The sequence below is a fragment of the Perognathus longimembris genome, chromosome 12 (genome assembly GCF_023159225.1).
Source record: "Perognathus longimembris pacificus isolate PPM17 chromosome 12, ASM2315922v1, whole genome shotgun sequence".
Classification (NCBI taxonomy): Eukaryota; Metazoa; Chordata; class Mammalia; order Rodentia; family Heteromyidae; genus Perognathus; species Perognathus longimembris.
This window is the reverse complement of record NC_063172.1, coordinates 52,964,944-52,986,914: the sequence shown is the minus strand read 5'-3', so window position 1 is coordinate 52,986,914 and position 21,971 is coordinate 52,964,944. Positions and strand designations below refer to the sequence as shown.

Here is a 21,971-nt window from a genome sequence, read left to right as displayed (position 1 = left end):
AATATAAAAGTCAAATAACTCCCGACAAGGGCACCATTAAGAGACACTGGGAAACGGTGCCTTCTTCAACTAACGGTGCTAAGGTCATTGAATTTCCAAATGCAAATGAATGTTATTGGAAGCTTACTTATATCCCATAGAAAAATCAACGCAAAATTAATAAGGACCTAATCTTAGACCAGAAACTTTAAATGTCCTATAAAACAATCTCAAGGAAAACTTAAAATCATTTTTCTTGATGATACTTTGAATACCACAGTAAAATCCCAGACCACAAAAGTAACAAAAAAATAGGTCTACCAAAAAACAAAAGAAATAATTCATTAAATAGATTCCTATTCGCTGGTAATAAATACTTACATAGCCTATTATCTTTAAAGGGATCATTATAAACAATTCTCAAAAATATTCAATAGTAGAAATAACACAATAAAATGGGAAAGGACCATGGTAGAAGCTAGTGGTCATTGCATGTGGTGAAATAAGCAGAAAGAAAAGCATCACCCATGCTTTCACTCATTTGTGGAAACTGAATAAATCTCCTAAAAAATGCAAAGAGTAGGGTCACAGACTAGAAAATGGTGGCAGACATAACAAGGCACACTCAGACCTCAGGAATTAGTTCTGAGTTTTCTATTACTTGTAGAGTGACTGTGGTTTAAAGCCATTTAATAGATTTCAGGATGACAAAAGGAAATGCAGAATTCTCAGCTCATCAAATTATTTCATTGTTGAAAAGATAGAAATGCTTATTACTTTGTGTACATATACATTGTGTATATATATTGAATTACAAAAATGCAAATTCCTAAAGATGAGTATTTTTTTTTATCTCAGTAACAAGTAGCAAAAGACTTCATTCTCTTAAGAAGACATATAAATGGCTGACACAAATATGTACAAATGAATTTCAGCACCACATCTGGGAAATTTGGCCAAAACTATTATAGATGAAGATTTCTAAAGAAGTTCAAAAATAGATCCACTCTGTGACCCAGTACCTCATCTGGGGACAGATAGCAGATGGTAAAGGAAACCCAGTCACTGCCTGGTAGAGGCATCTGTGCTCCCTGCTTCCTTCAGCATTATTGACAGAAACCCAGATGTGGAAGTGACCCAAGTATCTGCTGATAGACAGTGGATAAAGAAACTATAGCTCATATACCTAGTGTTCCTAAAAGGAATGAAATCCTGCCATTTGGCATACCATGGATAAGTCTGGGAAACATTATGCTAAGGGAAATAAGCCAGACACAAACGTTAAAATATTACACGTCCTTACTGTTATATCTAAAACAAAACCCACAATTTAAACAGACAGAACTCCAAATGGTGACAAGGAAGGATACGGGTGAGTGGAAGCATAGGACATGTAAAATGATGTGGACAAATATATATTCTATCTATGCTGAATGTGAAGATTTGACCTGAGCTTGCTACCAAATCAAAAATAATTTGGTGATTTTATGAAATGGTTTTGGGTGAATTTACTTCATTGTAGTACTTTGTCCTATTTTTCATGTATCAGACAGCATCATGATACATAACTTAAACATACACCAAAACAGTTCTTTTAAAAACCAACTGGATAAATGATTTGTAAAACTATTCCTACTGTAACTCTTCAGAAGGATATTAAACCATTTGGAAAATTTCAGAATTTTTAACGACTTGCAGTAGCAATAATTTTGTGTGGTATCACACAAAATATCTACAATATTTTATATATACATATTCTTTTACATGTGCATAGAGATGAGCCAGACTCTATGAAAAAACAAATTAATAATTTCCTATTTTTGTCTACTTTTTTAAAATGTCAAGCCTCACCCAAATGTTTTCCAAATTTCAGTTAGGAAACAAAGCAAAAAAAAATAGAGGTTAATTTGTGTGGTTCAAGTGATAGAGCTCTAGCCTGACAAATATAAGACCTTGAATTAAAATCCTACTATTCCCCCCACCAAAAAAAAACCTGTTAAACAATTGAAGATTTATAGTTGGACTGGATGTAATTTTCTACATTTTCCTGATGTTATTTTTTTTTTAATTTTATTGTCAAAGTGTGATACAGAAGGGTTACAAATTCATATGAAAGGCCGTGAGTACATTTCTTGTTCTACTTGTTACCTCCTCACTCTTTTCCCCCTTTCCCCTCTTCCCAAGAGTTGTGCAGTTGGTTTACACCAAGTACACTAAGTGTTGCTTTTTGAATGGTCTGTCTTTTTGTTCTTTGTCTCTCAATTTTGATATTCCCTCTTCCTTCCCCAGTTCTATTACCCACACAGACAATATCCAGGGTACTCGGATGTAATCGCGTGGTAGGGAGGGTACAGCCACAGGAAGGGGCTACAAGAGAAACAAAACTAGACAAACAACTCAGTCAAACAAACAGACAAGGACAAAGAGAAAAGAGTAGTACAAGTTGACATGGCATGTTGAGAATAATTATAATTCTTGTTTCCATAACGTGGAGTTCATTTCACTTGGCATCTCCTTATGTGGTCATATTGGTATAGATATTGGGGTATTTTTGTCTTCTACCATGATTAGCCTATTCCTGTAAGAGCTATTCCCTATGAGGGACACCATCTGAAAGCTCTCCTTGGCTGAGGAATGGCAGTCCAGGCTGGTGAGTTATACAAGGTTCAATGCATTTGTCTGTACCTTGAATTTTCTCTTAATTTATATTCCCCCTTTTGTTTTCCATATTCTTTCCTTTTATGTCCATGAGGTCATTAGAGTTCAAAAACCACTATTTGCTGAGGAAACACCATTAATATATCTGCTACTTATTGACCATACCTTGAGGATTTTGCACATAATCTCATAAACTGAGAATGTTTTCTCTGCTCGAGTCCAATCCCAGGTGGTCACCTTTAAGAGATGAAAAAATAATGTCATTTGTTTTAGAAAAATAGATCTTACTCTCCTCTTTATTTCATTCCTATAATAGAGTGATGCTTTAATACACTATGACAGTGATGCTTTCACAGATGCATCTAAGTCTCTCAATTCAAGTCATTCTCATGTTGCCAATATTTTAAAAAAAATATTGTCAAGGTGATATACAGAGGGGTTACAGTTACATAATAAGGCAGTGAGTACATTTCTTGTCATATTTGTTATACCCTCTCTCATTTTTTCTTTCCCTTCCCTAGCTCAGATAAACATATATACAATATCAAGTATACCAAAATCATATACACTTACCACAGGGGGTACGCCAAAGGAAATTCACCTAATACATTAAACATAACGACAACAATAAAATCCCATAGTTTAGGTTCCACTGTTCTCCAATTTATTTCTGTGGGGAAGCATTTCATTCTTTAATATATTTTTTCTAATTTTTGTAGTTTAATTGTACAATATTAGAGGGGTGACATTTCCATACATGCACAATGTATTTTAATCATATTCAGTCTTTCTATTTCTCTTTCTTACTCTTCCCTACTTTCCTCCTCTTAATAAATGCTTTTATTTTTGTCTTTTGTCTTCTAGTATTGAAGACTAAGCCCAGCACTGCACTTGGCAGCTCAGCACTTTGCCACTGAGGTACATTACACCTCTAAAATGCCCTTTTTAAAGTAGGGTTCATTATCACACATTTATAGATACATGCGATGTATTTGCATCATATTGATCCTCCCATCTCTCTCTCCACCTGCCAACCTCCTGCTTTTCCCTCTCCAAATAGCCTCTATTTTACATTCATGTTTTTGTTTATTTTTTACATCTGAATGTGCTTATGCAGATTTGTTTTTCTGAGTCTGGCTTATTTCATTTAGCAATATCTCCAGTTCCACCCACTTTCTTGGTGTTATGTAATATGGATGAATAATACTGTATTGTGTATATATATGCTACTTTTATCTATTATTTTTTGATGAACCACTCAAGCTGATTCTTAAAGTTAGCTATTATGTTCAGCACAAACATGATTGTGCAAGTTTCCCTATTGTAGGCTTATAAATATTTCTTTGGGTACATAGCTAGGACTTGTATAAGACAATTTTATGATAGGTTTCTATTTTTATTTTAAAGGAACATGCCTACTGATTTACACAGTGCTTGACCTAACTTACACTCCTCTTAACTGTGTATGAGCATTCCTCTTTCCCAGGGTGCTAGCTAATATTGCTTGTCACTTCTTTCTCCATGGAAGCCATTTTGCTGAGTGTAAGATGAAAATTTTAAAGTCTGATTTCTTTATGAATCTTTTGGTCAATAACATTTTTGCTTTTGGGGATTATCTGTTCAGTGTATTTCCCCATCTATTAATTGGAAATATTTTGTATTTAATTTTTTCAGCTCCTTACGCATTCTGGTTATTCCCATGAGTGATGCAAACTGGGGAAGATTTTCTTCCATTCTGAAGGCTGCATCTGGAATTCAGTAACTGTTTTCTTTGTTACACAGAAGCTTTCAAATTTGATACAATCCCTTTGTCAGTTCTTGCTCTTATTTTCCCTAGCAACTAGAGTCCTTTTCTGATCACCGTTGCCTATTACATTGTCTATAAACGTTCTCCATGCTGTCATAGAAGTTTTAGAGTTTTACAATTACAATTATGTCTCCAATACATTTGAACTGAGTTTTGTACAGAGTGAGAGATAAAGACTTAGCCATTTTGTTTTCCCAGCACTAGTGTGGAAGTCCATCTTTTCTCCAGTGTATGCTTTCATCATCTTTGTCAAGAATCATGTAACAGTGTCAGCTTAACCTTATTTCTTGATGTTGATGTTCTGTTTTGTTTTGTGCTGATACTGTTTTTGTTACTATGCCTCTGCAATATAATTGAAGTCTGTTATAATATTTCCAACATTATTGTTTTTGCACTGGACTTTTTTGCAACTTGAGAAGTTTTATTTGTCCACATAAAGTTTAGTATTTTGTTTCTGTATCTATGAGGAATGCCATTGGATTTTGGGCATGATGGTGTGGAGTCTGTAGCCACTCTGGGAAATAAAAGCATATCTTCAATACTAATTCTGCTCATCTATGAAACACATGAGATTCCTCTATCTTCTTCAAATTTTCTGTTTTATAGTTTTCACTGGACAGCTAGTTTACTACCATAAGTTTTTATTCCTACGAATTTTACTTTTTGAGGCTAGTGAAAATGAATTTGTTTTCCTGTTTTTTCAGGATATTTATGCTTTATATATAGAAAAGCTACTGATTCTGTATGTTATAACAATTCTGCTAAATTATTGTGTTTATTAGATATGAGAATTTTCTGATGGAACACTTAGCCTTTTAACTATTTGACCATACCAGCTGCAAAGAGTCATACTTTGATTCTTTTCTTTTCCCATGTCTATACCCTTCATTTCTTAATTTTAGTGCTCTAGCTAGGAATTCAAGAGCTATATTGATTAAGAAAAAAGAGAGCAGAAAGCCCTATCTTTCTTTCCATGAATATGTTTACCCGTTTTCCCCATTTAGTACAAGGTTGTCTGTAGGCTTGTCCCATGTAACCATTTTAATGTTGAGGTATGACCCTTATATTTCTAGTTCCTTTTGAACTTTTGTTCTGAAAGGAAACTGAATTTTAGTATTACATTTTTCTGCATCTGTTAAAATAATCATGTATTTTTCTCCTTCCTTCTGCTACTGTATGATATATAGGTATGATATATAGTAATTGATCCTATATTGCATTCCTGGAATGAACTCCAGTTGATCATGGGGTATAATCATTCTAATATGCTATTGAATTGGACGTAAACATTTTATTTAGAACTGTATGTCTATGATCATCAATTAAATTGATTTGTATTTTTGTGAGTTCTTATCTCATTTTGCTATCAGCAATAGTGACCTCACAGAATGAATTTGACAATTTTCTGTCCCTTTCTATTTCATGGAATAATTTGAGGAACATTAGTGTTAATTCTTCATTAAATATCTGATTTTATTCAGCTGTGAATACATCAAGTAAATCCTAGGGTTTTACTTACTGTGGGATGCTATTAGTGCTTCAACGTCATTACTTATTATAAATATTTTAACTTGTTTATATTCCCTAGGCCCAATTTTGGTAGATCATATATGTCTAGATATTTATGTATTTCTTCTAGATTTTTGCCTCTTATTTTTATTGTGAATTAAAATATACTCTATTCTCTAAATTTTGTTGGTATCTGTTATAATAGCAAAGTTTGTTTCTAATTGTATAAACGTGGATCTTCGCTCTCCTTTTAGTTTTTTATCTAAGGCTTGATTTGTCTTATGTGTCTATCATTTCAAGAGCCAGTTCCTTGTTTTATTAATTATTATTCTTTTAATGTTCATTTTGTTAATTAACACTCTCAATTCTATTAGACTTTTCTATCTGCTAAGTAACACTCTCAATTCTATTAGACTTTTCTATCTGCTAAGTTTGTAGTTAAATTGATCTTAGTTTTCTAAGATCTGAAAGTCTATTACTAGGTTATTTATTTGAGATCCTTGTGATTTTTTGTTTGTTTGTTTGTTTGCCAGTCCTGGTGGTTGGACTTAGGGCCTGAGCACTGTCCTGGCTTCTTTTTGCTCAAGGCTAGCACTCTGCAACTTGAACCACAGCGTCTCTTCTGGCCTTTTCTATATATGTGGTGCTGAGGAATTGAACCCAGGGCTTCATGTATACAAGGCAAGCATTCTGGCCACTAGGCCGTATTCCCAGCCCCCCTTGTGAAATTTTTAATACATGCATTCATAGCTTTTTTTGGGACTCCCTTTACTGTGTTCTACAAATAGAAATTTCTTGTGTTTTTACTTTCATTTGACTCTAGAAAGTTTTAAGTTTCTTTCTTCATTTTTTCAAAGAACTACTGAAAATTCAAAATTTTAGTGTTCAATGTCTATGCTGTTTGTATTGATCCTGTATGCAATATTGATATATAATTGATTAATCTTTTTTTATCTGATGAATTAAAACATTATTTTAATTTTCTTGAATTTATTAAGATTTGCTTTATTGCCTAAAATGTGATAAATTTTGGAGAATGCATGATCACTTGCTAGGAAGAATTTATGGTGTTGGAAGGAATATGTTTTAGATATTTGGTTAGTGGTGTAGTTTAATTCTAATGCTTTTTTTTTTTTTTTTTGTCAGTCATAGGGCTTGAACTCTTGGCCTGGATGCAGTCCCTGAGCTCTTCAGCTTTTCAGCCCAAGGCTACCACTCTACCACTTTGAGCCACAGTGCTGCCACTGTGGCTCCTGTTTTCTTGTTGTTAATTGGAGATAAGAGTCTGATAGACTTCCTGCAGGGGATGGCTTTGAACCGCAATCCTCAGATCTGAGCCTCCTGAGTAGCTAGGATTACAGGCATTAGCCGTGGAAGTCTGGCTCTAATGTTTCTGTGTTACTTTTTTTTCTAGAAAATTCATTTGTTGATAGGAATTGGGCATTGAAGTCATTCATAATTATTGTCTTTGAAGGCTACTGTGTCTTTACATACAATATGTTTGTTTCAGAAAGTTAGATCTACCATAGTTAGCTGTATATGAACTTATCACTATTATATCTTTTTGATGCTTTGTTCCTTTATTGTTATATGTCACAGTCTTTACATCTTCTGACTGACTTTTTTTCTTGAGATTCAATTTGTTAGAGTTAGGAGCATTCTTAATTGCTTTGTTCCCATTTGGTTAGTACATTACTATCAATCCTTTCACTTTCCACTTTTCACTCGTTGCTAATGAAGACCAGACTTTGTTTTTATCCAATCAGCTAGACCACATCTTTTAGCTGAACAGTTACAATGATTTTAATTTTAATTTGAAAAGCCTTTTCCAGTTTTAATTATTTCATTGTGTTTTCTCCCTGATTGATTTGAGTGTTGTTCTTTTATTTCACTATATTTATGTTAGGCATTTGCTAGTTTATAAGTTGAACATGTTTTATTCATTTATTTTTATTCACTTTTTTATTCCTCATGAAAAATTTTCTTCCACTAGCTCTCATGTTGGTGACTTTCTTTTTCATCTATGTGTAGAATCCCTTTAAGTGTCCTTAATGATCATGAATTCCCTTACTCTATAGATATGTTGGAAAGTCTTTATTTTTTCCATCAATTTAAGATATAACTTTCCTGGATACAGAAGAATTGAGTGTCAGATATCAAGTACTTTCTGAGCTTGAAATATTTTACTATAAACCCTTCTGGCTTTTTGTGACTCTGATTAGAGGCTGATATAAATATCATGGTATTTACCATCCTAAGTAAGATGATAATTTATTTTTCTTGCAGGCGTTAATATTTCTTCCTGTTCTATTGTTCACTGACTGCAATGTGACGCAGTGAAATACTTTCTAGTCATTTCAATTTGGGTTCTACATGCGTTCTGTACTTGGAGGGCCATAATATTCCTCAGATTTGGAGAATTTTCTGCTACAATGTCATTGAATATGTTTTCTTTGTTCTTCATTTTTACTTCAGTTTCTTTTTCTACCAGATACACTGTTAAATCTAATTCCTTGGCCATATCACTGTGTTTTTGACAGTTGTGGTTCACTTACTTTGTTCCTGTTATTAGAATATATCCAGTTTTCAAGTGTCTCTTTACTCATTCATATTCTTTCATCTGTTTGATCTAGTCTGTTGATGAGATGTTCTACTGTGTATTTTTAGTTGATTTACTGAATATTTCATTCTCATAGAAGAAAAAGGGTCCGACATTGACCATCCAGAAGTTTAGCCAAGAAGATTGATTCCCTCATCTATCAGAGTAGGAATTCATTATTGCCAAAACTTCTGAATGGTCAATGTCTGACCTTCTTTCTTCTATGATTATTTCCTATCTAAACACTATAGGTGAACACCCTCAGATTCCTTGGCATGCTGTTTTCCCTTTTTTTTTTCCTAGAGTAACTGAATCCCAAATAGATCCTCTCTTATGATGGTACCCAGGTAGGTATCTCTGAGATATGGAGAGCAGCAAAATGAATTTCTTGTCCAATGCTGGCCAGTCTCATAGGAGGAGTCACTGCCACATGAGATCTCCACAGTGGGTTCAATGTGCATAAGAAATTCAAGCTCGTCCTGGGGATAGCACTGTCAGTTGTTGTGCTGCCTGGCGTTCTTGTGGTTCTCTTTTCAGATTCCCTTCATTATTAGAGAGCTGTCATTAGAGATTTTACTTACTTCTGATTAGCTTTCCTGTTTCTTTGTGCTTCTCAGGTTTCCTGTCATTTGTGTCATTTCAAATGCCTTTTTCTATTTCTCTCTTCAGAAAAGAGCCTGTCCTTTGATGACTCTACTGTAATGGGCAGAATCACATGGGAGAAGCTTCTTTCTGTGCTATGTCTTGATCCAGAAATCTATGCTAGTCTTTATTACCATTTATCTCCCTATTTTATTAAACACTTTCATTTTACATGAAACATTTTTATCTGCTAAAACTATTTTATTGTATATGATCTGAATAATGTGTGTTATCGCTATAATTACTGAGAAATTGTTTCACAAATGCTTGGTAATTGAGCCTAATTAAACATAGAGAAGGATGTGAAATATCAACACTGGCTTTGATTTAAAAAAAAACTGTGATTTCTTTTAAGAAAACAGGAAAAGACACTTTATGACATTATGCAGACATCGATATTGAAAATAAGTTGATGCTCTTCAACTATAAGAGAAGATTAAGTCAGGCTTGAAAACTCCTAGGCTCTGTGTATTATCAGATTTGTCAGTGCATGCTCTACGTATTAGTATTTATATATAATAAATATTTATTGAGTCTTTATTGTTCAGTATGGTGCATATTTCTGAAAGTATGGCTTTTGATGTAATGCATTCACATATTTTGTAGAAATTCCAGTGGCTAGAATTTAGAATATAATGCATTAACAAAATGACTGGTTTGGCTTAAAGACACTGGGGCAACATCGATGAACATATTCTGATAGTTGCAAAGAATAGTTCACAGCTATATTTTGGATCTTGACAAACCCCACCTTCATATACTGATGACTATGTCCTATGTCTATGGTACTATTGAGAAGTGGTGAGACCTTTTGGAAGCGAAGCCAGGTGGAAGAAATGCGGATTATGAGGGAATCCTTGAAAGGGATATTGAGACTCTTTCTTTCCTTCTTTCTTTCTACTTTCTGGCTGCCATGGAGTAGAAAATCCTTCTGCTTTACATGTTCCAATCAGGCCAAAACAACAGGGCCAAGGAACCAAGGACTAAAACCTTTAAATTAAACTGCTAGCCAAAATGAAATTTATTTTGAGATTTATTTATTGAAAATGATTCAAGTCTAAATAGAAAACTTACTGCTAACTAAAAGTTTCAAATACTCAAACGATTCTTTAAATTTTCTTTGAGAAACAGTGATAACATTCATGTTAAATAATATATAATTAACCTTTAAAATTTCTCACTCCATGTACATTCAAATGTTAACACAATAATTTCTTTAATTTTTGTTGTTAACTATATATCCTGACATAAGCTTGTAAATATTTTTAAAGTCCTTTCCTATGTCAGTGTCAATGTATTGGGATTTTGTTCATTATTTTCTAGGCTCAAAACCAAAACTTCCTTCTAAAATTTTCAAGGGTCATAAAAGATTAAACCTTGTTATGCAGGGTTATTTTCTAGTGTGAAATATCAGAAAAATGTGAACTCTTCTACATTTTTTCATATTATATTGATTATATGCTATTTAACAAATGTCAATTGATTTACATTGGTTATGATAACATTTCAAAGCCCTGTACATTTGGATACAAACACTTACTGGAGGTGCTGGGAACTTGTAAAGACAGGAGCCCCGGAGGGCGAGGAACGTTGGAGAGTACACTCTGTCTTGCAGGGGATCATGTTCCCGTACTTCACACCAACCCATGTAGACTATCTGCAAGAAAAGTTCACATCATTGTCAAAACTCTTATTAGAAAAACTCTAATTGTCAAAACACAGAATTATTTTCAAATTTTTAATATCTTTTTATATTGAGTTCTCTGATAAAATTATCAGGTTAACTTATGACAAAATTATACTGAAACAGATTTACTTTAGTAAATGAACATGAACCTCTCATAAGTCTTTGTGTTTTACTCAGCATTTATCAGATGTTCATTTATGCAACCCCAATAGAATGGTTTATGTTCCCAGTTTTTACTATAAAATATTTACTTATAAAAGAATCGAATTACTCCCCTCATTAGTTTCCAATTAGGGTCATTTTATTATGAAGAAATGTAATACTGATAGAAGATAGCTAAGATAGCAAAGGAGAGATAAGTGAAAGAGACACATCTGGCAGGCCCAAACACCATAATGTCAAAACACATCATCCTTGGCCTTGATAGAGATGGACTAATCCTTCATCTCATATGGATATACAATATTCTATTATGTTTTGTATATCAAGAGTCAATGTTAGCTACTCTTTGTTCCTGGCTCTTAGAGATACTTGATCCATTTTCAAAAGAAAGCCACAAGATAACAGCCCTTTCTCTTTTTTCCATTATTTAATTATTGTGAAACTCAAACATATAAATAAATATTAGCTACATGACTATGACAGTCTGCATAACTTATTTAAATTGCATTTTTCTCTTAACAAAATCCCATGTGAGATGATATACTTCCACTCTCTTATAATTTGGTTTTATTTTGTGACTGACAGAGTTTTACCTTTCATTTTTTGCTGTGTTATCTGTATGGCCAGTGGAACATTAATACATATGATATGTGTGTCGTTGGGCTAGTAAACTGTGCTACTCCCATTTCTTTAAGAAAAGACATACCTGAGGTATAAGATGTGCATTAACATTGCACAAGTGACAGTCTGTACCCAAACTCAGCCAACTCCTGCTTAGTGGCCAATGCCAGACATTAACTCACTTGAAGATAGAAGTGTTTTCCCAGCAAACCACCTAATTTAAGGTTTTAATGCTATGATGACAATGAAATAATTTGCAACAAGTTATCTGTTTATCCACAGATTCCATCTTATTTCCAGTATATTATACTTATTTCTACTCTATTAATAATTTGCTCATCATCTTAATATGTCAGAATGTATTACAACATCAAAGTCTTATTTTAACAAAGTAACACATTGTGATTTAATCAAATTAGCTTAATGAGTGAATGAAAGTTAGTATAAGTTAAAACAAGAATTTGAACCAAAGATTTTTGCTTTTTAAATTATGTGTTCTTTAATCTCTTAAATTTCTGGTGCGTGTTTTACATTTTATATCATAATGAAACTAGTCAAAAAACTCAGCTGTAATACTTATTTTATATTACTTATATTGTTATATACATAAAAATAAAATAATCTCATAATTTCAAAGGCAAATCTGACTAGCTAACAATTTCACAAAGGAAATAACATTATAAGGGCATGTATACACACATGTGCATATGTATATACATATATATATTTATATATAATGGCATATAAGAGGAATTTATTAGATTTTGCCTTGGAAGTTGTATTTCATTAACAACGTCATATAACAACTAAAGTTTCCTTGTAAAGCTAGAAAGATAACAATATTTTAAAAATACTATATATTTACAAAATATGAAAAATTAACCAGGAAAATCCATAGTTATGTAGAAGTTGGAACAGTTTTTTATGAATGTAAGCATAGACAAATATTGATATTAAGGTATGTTCTATGTTGAAAAGTCATATGAGAGACCAAGTTGTCTTTCAGCCTCTCCAGTTGAGAGTACATAAAATGTTAATGTCCAGGATTTTCAAAATGTGGATCCTTTGCCCACCAAAAACATTAGCTTTAATCTAAAGCCATAAATACCAGTGGTTAATAACAGTTTTGAGAAAGAGGCCATGAAACACTTTTAGGACTAGGGCTCTGGCATGTCATTAAAATAATCCTGAAATTGACAGTTTTGCAATTTTTCTTTATCTTATTATTATTTTCAACTATAGTTTCTTAGCATTTAAGTAATAGAAACCTTGGGGTGATGACCATATTCTATTTTCAGTACATCATCGTAATAAGTTTCCTGAAGCATAACAAAAATAAGCAAGAATGTAAAAATTAAAATTTGTGTGTTTCTCCTGAAAAATATGAGAAGACTAACACACAGAACAGAAACAAGAGAAAAATGAAGTGAAAAGTTCCAGATGTTGAAATATTTGGATATCTAAACTATGCTTGCCATAAGCAAGGAGATAAGATGAGAGCTTGAAACATGCAACAGGAAAAATAAATAAATATATTAGATAAATATATATTTGAAATTTATACTTGGTGTTCACAACATTTAAAAACATTGAAGAAATTGTGAAACATTCTTTAAAATTTTCTAGAAAAATATTCTATGCAGACTAAAGCTGAAGAAAAACAAAGAATAAAAGAAAAAAAGTTACAAGAGAGTATAAAATGCTTTTGAGTTCCAATAGATAGAAAAAGATGACAGAAAACACAGATAAAGAGATGATAGGTGAAAAGTTTCTCAAATTCATAAAAGGTTATCATTACACTGTGGTACTTTATCATGAGTATTCAGAAAACCAGTATAAACCATGCACATTAAAGTGGCCAAAGTTCAGGAAAAACTATTACCTTTAAAAATTTGTATGTGGTTCAACAAGAAATGCACTCATTAGCTGACACACGTAAAACTAACCCCTCTGTATATCACCTCTACAATAACAATAAAATACATTTTTTTTTTTTTTGGCCAGTCCTGGGGCTTGGACTCAGGACCTGAGCACTGTCCCTGGCTTCTTTTTGCTCAAGGCTAGCACTCTGCCACTTGAGCCACAGCGCCCCTTCTGGCCATTTTCTGTATATGTGGTGCTGGGGAATTGAACCCAGGCCCTCATGTGTACAAGGCAAGCACTCTTGCCACTAGGCCATATCCCCAGCCCAATAAAATACATTTTTTAAAAAAGAATCCAATGTATATCCTGCAAAATGAAGTAAGAGTGAGGGGAAAGGAGGGAGGGGTGAAAATGTTGAAAGGGATGACATCAATCAAGATATACTATATTCATAAACTGCTTTTCTAAATGGCAGCTGTTTTGTACAACTACTTAAAGTTATGTTAAAATAAAAGAAATGTACTTATGCAACTGTATCCCTCTGCACATCACATTTAAAACAATAATAATTTTTAAAAATATGGCATGTGTGAATGTTTGTGTATGTGTGTATGCGGTGCATGTGAACACAGGGCTTTGTGAAAGCTACACAACCACTCTACCACTGAGCCACATCCCAAGGCCAAAATATTACATTTCTGTGAAATATGACATTTCTACAATTAGAATAACTGATTTTTCAAAAGAAACAAGGTAAGGAAGCATATTATTCAAGTTAACTTCAATCAATAGAATGAAAATGAGAGCCAGACTACATTTTCTATACAAAAGAAATTGAAGATGAGATTCAGATTTAATAACTGGTAGACTTGAAGGGATAAAGTCAACCTTGAAGAACCCAACATAATAGATGATGCAGAGACACAGATGCTAGAAATGTGAAAGAGAAAGAAGATGAAAAATGTTCATAGATTTGTTATTAATTACAACATGATAGAAACATTCAAATTCAGTAGGAGGCAGTTTTGGACCAAGAATCTCAGTTTTCTGCACCATTTGAAGATGATATAAGCTACAGTTAACACTGTACTTTAGTTGTCACGAATACATTTTGAAAGTAACCACTTCTTTAAAAGTGATAATTTCAAAAATAATCTCTGTGAAAAGCTCTAAGGGAATACATTTAAATAACATAGATTTTCTGAATATGTTCCCTTTAATATGTTTCTCTGTTTCTAGTGCCAATAATGGGGCTTAAACCCAAGATCTTACACTCTTGCCAGGCTTTCTTGCTTACGCCTAGGGTTCCACCGGTTGAGCCATGCTTCTAAGCCTGTATTTTGCTGGTTAATTGGAGAAGGGATCTTTCAGACTTTTTTGACTCAAACTGATGTCAGTCTTGATTCTTAGGTCTCAACCTCCGCTAAAGTATCTAGCAGTATAGGCTTCAGTCACAGTTGCCCAGTTTCAGGTTTGCTTAACATTTTAAATTTGAAAAGACCTCAAAGATTTTTAATGGATTGATGTTTCTAATGTTTCCTATAGAAGAAAATAAAACTATCTATTTAAAATATATTAATTTGTTTAAAACAAACTAATATGATCGATAAAGCCTATTAAAAACAACACATGAGAACATTTATCTTGATATCAGTCATCATTTGGTTTCTACAACATACCTGCTCTACATTTATGATAGAAATAATGAGGAAAAATTAAATATCATGTATATTTCATAAAAATAACTTTGACTATGTAAGACCTCTAAAAATACAAAAGAATCACCAGGGGCCTCAAAACAAACTCTAAAAGCCATTGAAAAAAATAAAAACTACATTGAATATCGTAATCACTAAGGTGATCACTTATTAAAATTAGGTAGAGAAAAGTACTTTAGACAAAAATTATAAAACCTGAAAATAAACAGAAGGAAATATGTGAGACAATACTAGTCAGTCCAGAGGAAGTCAGGTAGCCAACAGGGAACAGAATAATGGAAAGATTGAGAAGATATACTGAGGGGATGGAAGGTAACCAGCAGAAGGAATTAATTGTGCTATACAGATAATTAAAATAACTTTGGTCCTGTGTTAGATTTCATACTGCTGATAACACGTAAGCCAGTGCAAAAAATAAAGCAGAATCAAAATGTCAGATTTTTATTTTGTCTCAAAAGTCATATTAAAAGCATCAGAGTGCAAAAGCTAGAAATAAGAGGCACTGGAAAACATACTGAACAAGTACAAGGCAAAAAATAAACTGTGCCGCAACACTAACATTAGAATGCAGACATAAGGCAAGAGTCATTTCTAGAAATGAAGAGGAGCACTTCATGATGTAGAAATATCATATCTATAGAAAAGACAGCAATGTGTCTGACGATATTCTCTCAAAGCATAAATGAAAAATCAGCAGAATAACTACAGAGTAGACAGACAGCCATATGAGGCTTTAGCATAATTTACTGAATAAAGAGCCAAATTCCCTTGAGGAATCAAAACTTTTAACAATCGATCTGCTTACTTTCTCTAACACCAAAATACAAACAGTGTAACAAAAATCATGTACATGCACACCGAAAATTACCAGAAATAGTTACAATTATATAATCATTATGTTACTATATTTGTGTTAAAGTTTCAAATACTTTTGTCCTTCAAATGGTATGCTCAAATTTTAAATTGAATTAGAGAGGATTGGTCACAGATAGCTGGGGTCTCCATTCCCAAAATGTTTTACAATTAAGCAGAATACTTTTATTGAAGCTCGAAAAGGAAATAAATTAGGGAGATAGATTAAGAAACTTAAATAGCTTAGAAATGGACCAAAATAAACTGAATGAAAAGATGCTAGTAGATGCAGGCAGTAGAAAAAAATAGGAAAAAAATATTCAGCAAGAAGAATAAAAATTGTACAAAGAGGGGAAAAATACAAATATTCAAAACTTGCAAAAATGAACCCCCAAGAAAATGTGAGGACTTCATTAATACCTTTTTTTAATTTAAGCTAATTGTTTTTAAAATTGACGAAAATGGTTATAAAGTATTCCAGAGAATAGAACAAAAGAATGTTCAGTTACCAGCTCAATATGAGGTCACCCTAACCTTAGCAGCGGAGCTGAGAAGGGTGTGCATTGTGAGGAGGAAATTTGCATTTTAATCACTCTTTAAATAGCAAGTGTTCTAAATTTATTAGTTAAATAAGCACAGCCATAGAATGATATTGAAAAGCACAGGCACACTTCAAAGTTTATCAAGACTGAACGAAGTATTGATGTATACTAAATCCTCAAAACACATAGAAAATGTTTCATAAAATTCAAAATGAATTTATGAGAAAAAGAAAATTTTGGAATAGAAGTTTTTGTACTCTACATGAGGATATTGGTAATTCTTAAAACAATGAGCATAATGAAGAGCTCTTGAAAGCTTTTCTTTAAAGTCATTAAAAATACATTTTTACCAATGATCAATAATTAGAAATTGCAGATTTTACACAACGTTGTGTGAAAAACAAAAACAACTGGAATGTTAGGTTTAGAAGAAAAATAGTCACCATTTTTGTTTTTAGTAGTAATTCAAATGTATAAAATATTCTCAAATTTTGATACCTGAAATATACACTTAGCAATGTTGTACCACAAAAATTGTTATTCAAAATAAATTGTATTATTAAGAACCCTTGCAAATAATAGAAAAAATTTAAATTTAAAAGTTGAAAGCAACATTATGAACAAGAAATGGTAGAAAATAAAAGTCATTTGATAATTGGCATTGTAAGCAATAGTATTAATGTGGCTTGCAGTAAAAGTGATTTCTACCACTGCTAGAAAATATTGAACCCAAGTGCTCATAGAGAAAAATACTAATAAATACCAAGCAAATCCTGTGGATAACTGCCAATGTATTTATAACTAAAATGGTAAGAAGTGTTGGGTTTCAGTGAGCTATGGTATTGCAAAAGTTCTTAAATAACATGAGTGTTGAAGAACTCACCTGTAACCTCTACTGCACACTACTAGGGATAAAAGTGCATGCGGATACATGTATGGTACTCATCACAGCTTTACTTGGAATTGTTACATCTGCACACCAGCATTTGAAAATATATATAAAATAAACTACATATTTTCCATTGTGTTGGGTGGGTGGATACAATAATAAACTGTAGTTTCAGGGCACATGGCAAGTAAAATTATTATAAGAGAGTTCCATAAAACAACAAGAATGCTTCTCATAGACTATACTATTAACTAAAGGAAGTGTGTCTACATGCACACATTCATATACATATATATAATGCCATAAAATATACATATACCCGTGTATATGTGTCACTTCCAATGAACTCTAGTAATTTTAACTACTTTTTATTTATGTCTATCATAATTTTTATTTTCTTTAAATAATTGTACAAAGGGTTTACCATTCAATATGTCAATTTATTAGTAAAATGCATTTTGATCAGTATCAACTATTTCATCGTTCTTCCCCATTCTCCCAAACCAATCCCTCCATTCAATTTTCCTAATTTCAAAGAATACACATTAAATATTATTAATATTATTTTCTCTCCTATTCTCTCAATTCATCTATCCCTTTCCCCTTGACATTCTCCTCACATCCCAGGTACCAGCTTCCTGGTATTCATTTTTATGGACTGTGAGTCAATTCTAAGTTACAACATTTTAATTTCCTTGCATATACCATACTTTGGTTATTATGTATGTATGCTATGTATACATTAACATTTATTTGTTTATTTTAAATTTATTCTTTTTTTATATTTAAGTAGTTGTACAAAGGATTCAACTCAATAAGTAAAATGTACCTTGACATTCTTAATCATGTCATTCCTTCTATCATTATTAAACAAAGTATAGTGATTATTAAATTATTGACACAGGAAGCTGATTTGTAATAATTACTCTGTGTACTTACATTTTAAAAAGTTTCTGTACTTGTGTATGGATATGATTTCCCAAAATTTCATGGGCTTGAAGCTTGGTCCCTATGGCAATGCATAGAAAGGTTCTAGGCCCTTGGAGAAATTGCCAGAGCTTGAGAGAGCCCGATCACGGGGGGGGGGGGGGGGGTCTAACTTTCAGCAGAAATTAATGTGTGGGTTGTCAGAGTGTGTTACATTTCTTGGGATTGGATAGGTCATTATAAATCAAGTTTGGCTTTCCCTGCTTGTCCTCATGCTTGCTCCCATGATGAGATTCCAGTTGCTATGCTAAGACATGTCACATGGCTAAAATGTGGTCCCCTGGTCCTCTGCTACGACACAACACATAGCTCAGTTGTGACTCCCTGGTCCCCTGCTAAAACACAGCACATGGCTAAGAGGCGCCCCCTGGTCCTCTCCATTTTCAGCTTCCCTCCTGCTAGAACTATAAGCTCAATAAACTTCTTTTCTTTGTACCTCATCAAACCTGAATATATTTTATAGAAAGAAAAAGGATCTAAGAAAATACATGTTATATTTAATGAACTTTTATTTAAAATAGCATATGATGGGCTAGTAACAACCATTTTATACCAATATATCCTTAAAATAACTTATAAAGTTCTGTGAGTTTTTCAAAAAGAGAACATTGTGATAAATATGGCTTGTCACCAATACTATGCCATTTTAAGATTAAATATCAGTTATTATTCATTCATCATTTGTCAACTAGATCAGAGTTAGTAATTTAAATCAATTATGGAATCCACAGAATTTCTGCATTCTTCTGTATTTGGAGAAAAATAAAAATGATGTTTGGTATACAGAAGCATAAGCAGGTAGGATTCATGATAAGGCTAGAATCTGAATTTATTGCCACTTTCAACCTCAGTAATTAGCTGCAAACTAAAATACAAAATTGAGAAGTATCAGCATGAAATATAAGTTTGTTATTTTGAGCCAATTGTCAATGTAGGGAATTAAAGATAGAAGTAACAAAAATGGGATCATCATCTGAATAAGGGCAGTTTCATCACTCTCACATGTGGGCCAAAAGCTCACCTTTTCATTTGCCATTTTTGTTCATTTCCATGCTAAGAAAGAGGCCTTTGAAAAGATCCACAGGTGCCAAAGCCACTTTTTATTTTTCATGATCGCCAAACTCATGTGAAAGAATTGCATGAAAAGATACAAGTATTTTTTATGAAGAATTCCTATATGTGACAACAAATAGTGATTCTAAACAAAAATTCTCTTATTTGATTTTTAAGATGTGCAAAGGGGGAAGTAGACATAATAAAAATGAAATTCTAAAAATAAGTAGAATTTAAAGGAAACTTCTTCCTGTGGAATATCAAGGGGATGTTTAAGCATATATCATTTTCACAAAAATTTTGGAAACTTAAACATTTTAATATGTAACTATCAAAGCATGTTATAATTTATTTTTTAGTCTTTTTTATTGTACATCTTTTCCTTCCTTTTTCCTTCTTTCATTCCTTTCATCCCTTCTTCCTACCTTCCCCTTCCTCCCTTTCTTCTTCCATCCCTTCTTGTCTTTTTTTTTTTTAGTTCAACTACCCCATTTTTATTAGTTTTATTCTGGTGACATTATTTTTTAGCAATGGCACACAGCCTTCTACAATGCCTTAAAACATCTCTCGATTGCTTAACTTGGTTCCATTTTTACTACATTTAATATGACATTGTGAAAACGATATTTTCCCCCCACTAGAGAGGAGGGGAGATGGCAATATTATCACCTAAATTATTTTCTGCTCTTCGAGACTTTTTTGTTTTGTTTTGACTTCTTTTTTTAAATTTTAATATTTTTTTATTATCAAACTCAATTACAGAGAGGTTGCAGTTTCATACATTTAGTCTCTATCTTTGTCTCTGTCCCTGTCTTTCCCTCTCCCTGCTATATTCCCTCTTTCTCTCCCTTTCCTCTTTATCTCTCCCTTTATCTTTGTTTTTCTTAATACTAGGGAGCCAATGGGCTGGGAATATGGCCTAGTGGCAAGAGTGCTACACATGAAGCTCTAGGTTCCATTCCTCAGCACCACATATATGGAAAACGGCCAGAGGGGTGCTGTGGCTCAGGTGGCAGAGTGCTAGCCTTGAGCGGGAAGAAGCCAGGGATAGTGCTCAGGCCCTGAGTCCAAGGCCCAGGACTGGCCCAAAAAAAAAAAAAATCCTAGGGACCCAAACCAGGACCTCTGCTACAGAGCTATAGTTATATTTGTCATGTTTATCAGTTTTAAATAGACAATAATTTTAGAGCAAATTTAGGATTGTAGCAAAACTGAGTAGAAAGAATAGATTTTCCATACCTTTTCACCACTCATATTTGTGACTCACCTCATTATCATCCTCCCTTCAAGGAAAGACACATTTGTGACATGTATTTTATATTTAATTTTGTTGTCAAGGTGATGTACAGAGGGATTACAGTTACATATGTAAGGTAATGAGTACACTACTTGTCAAACTTCTTATCCCTCCCTCATTTTTCTCCCACTTTCTCTCCCCCTGCCCCCAAATTGTACAGATCATTTCCAACATATTATCTTATGCGTATCACTGTTGCATTTGTTGTCCCTTTGACCTCTGTCTCACTGCTTTGCTGTTGTCCTTCCCTAATTCAAATAAATGTATGTACAGTACTCAGGGTACCAAAATCAAATACAGTTACAACAGGGGATAAACCACAGGGGGAAAATGAAAGAAAAAATAAATAGCTTCACATAATGCATTAAAAACAACAATAACAACAAAAAACCTCTTGTGTTTTTATGGTAAGACATCTCACAAGGTAGTTTGCCTGTTTTTATCCAGGATGTTTCTTTCATTATTTATTATTATTGAGTTTTTAAGTTCTTCATATTTTTAGATAATAGTATTTTATCATATCCTTTACAATTTTCTTTTCTCTCCAGCTTTCTCTCATCTTCCTGACAATGACTTTCACATAGTGCACGTCTCTTGTCTCCAACTAACCACCAGAAAACAGGAAGTGGCACTGTGGCTCAAAGTGGTAGAGTGCTAGCCTTGAGCTGAAGAGCTTAGAACAACCAACAACAACAACAAAAAGTTTGTGGTATATGTACACAATGAAATTCTATGCTTCCATCAGAAAAAAAATGGCATCTCCCCATTCATAAGGAAATGTAAAGACTTGAAAAAAATCATATTAAGTGAAATAAGCCTGACCCAAGTCTATGGTTTCCCTCATTTGTAATAATTAGTATTTGTCTAGGATAGTCCTAGCAGGGGGTCACAATAGCTCAATGACTATGTACATATGATCATATAAGATGATGCTAGGTGAAATGAACTCCATGATATGGAAACAAGAGGTTTTTCTTTGTTGTTGGTTTTGATGTACTATATGAAGTCATTTATTTTCGTTCATTTTTTTGTTCTATGGTTTATGTCCTGTTGTCACTGTGTTAGATTTTGGTACCCTGGGTATTGTACATATGTTAATCTGAATT

The 21,971-nt window shown here is 33.1% G+C and overlaps 1 protein-coding gene across 1 annotated transcript in view; it reads right to left on the bottom strand.

Moving 5' to 3' along the window:
• Nucleotides 1–21,971, bottom strand: part of Sntg1 (syntrophin gamma 1) — a 739,717-nt gene that overhangs the window by 86,812 nt on the left and 630,934 nt on the right. Inside the window, exons 13-14 of the mRNA XM_048358693.1 lie at nt 10,735–10,851; nt 2,803–2,874 (exon numbers count right to left, since the gene is read on the bottom strand). Coding sequence (XP_048214650.1) covers nt 2,803–2,874; nt 10,735–10,851 — 189 coding nt within the window. The remainder of the gene's footprint in view (nt 1–2,802; nt 2,875–10,734; nt 10,852–21,971) is intronic.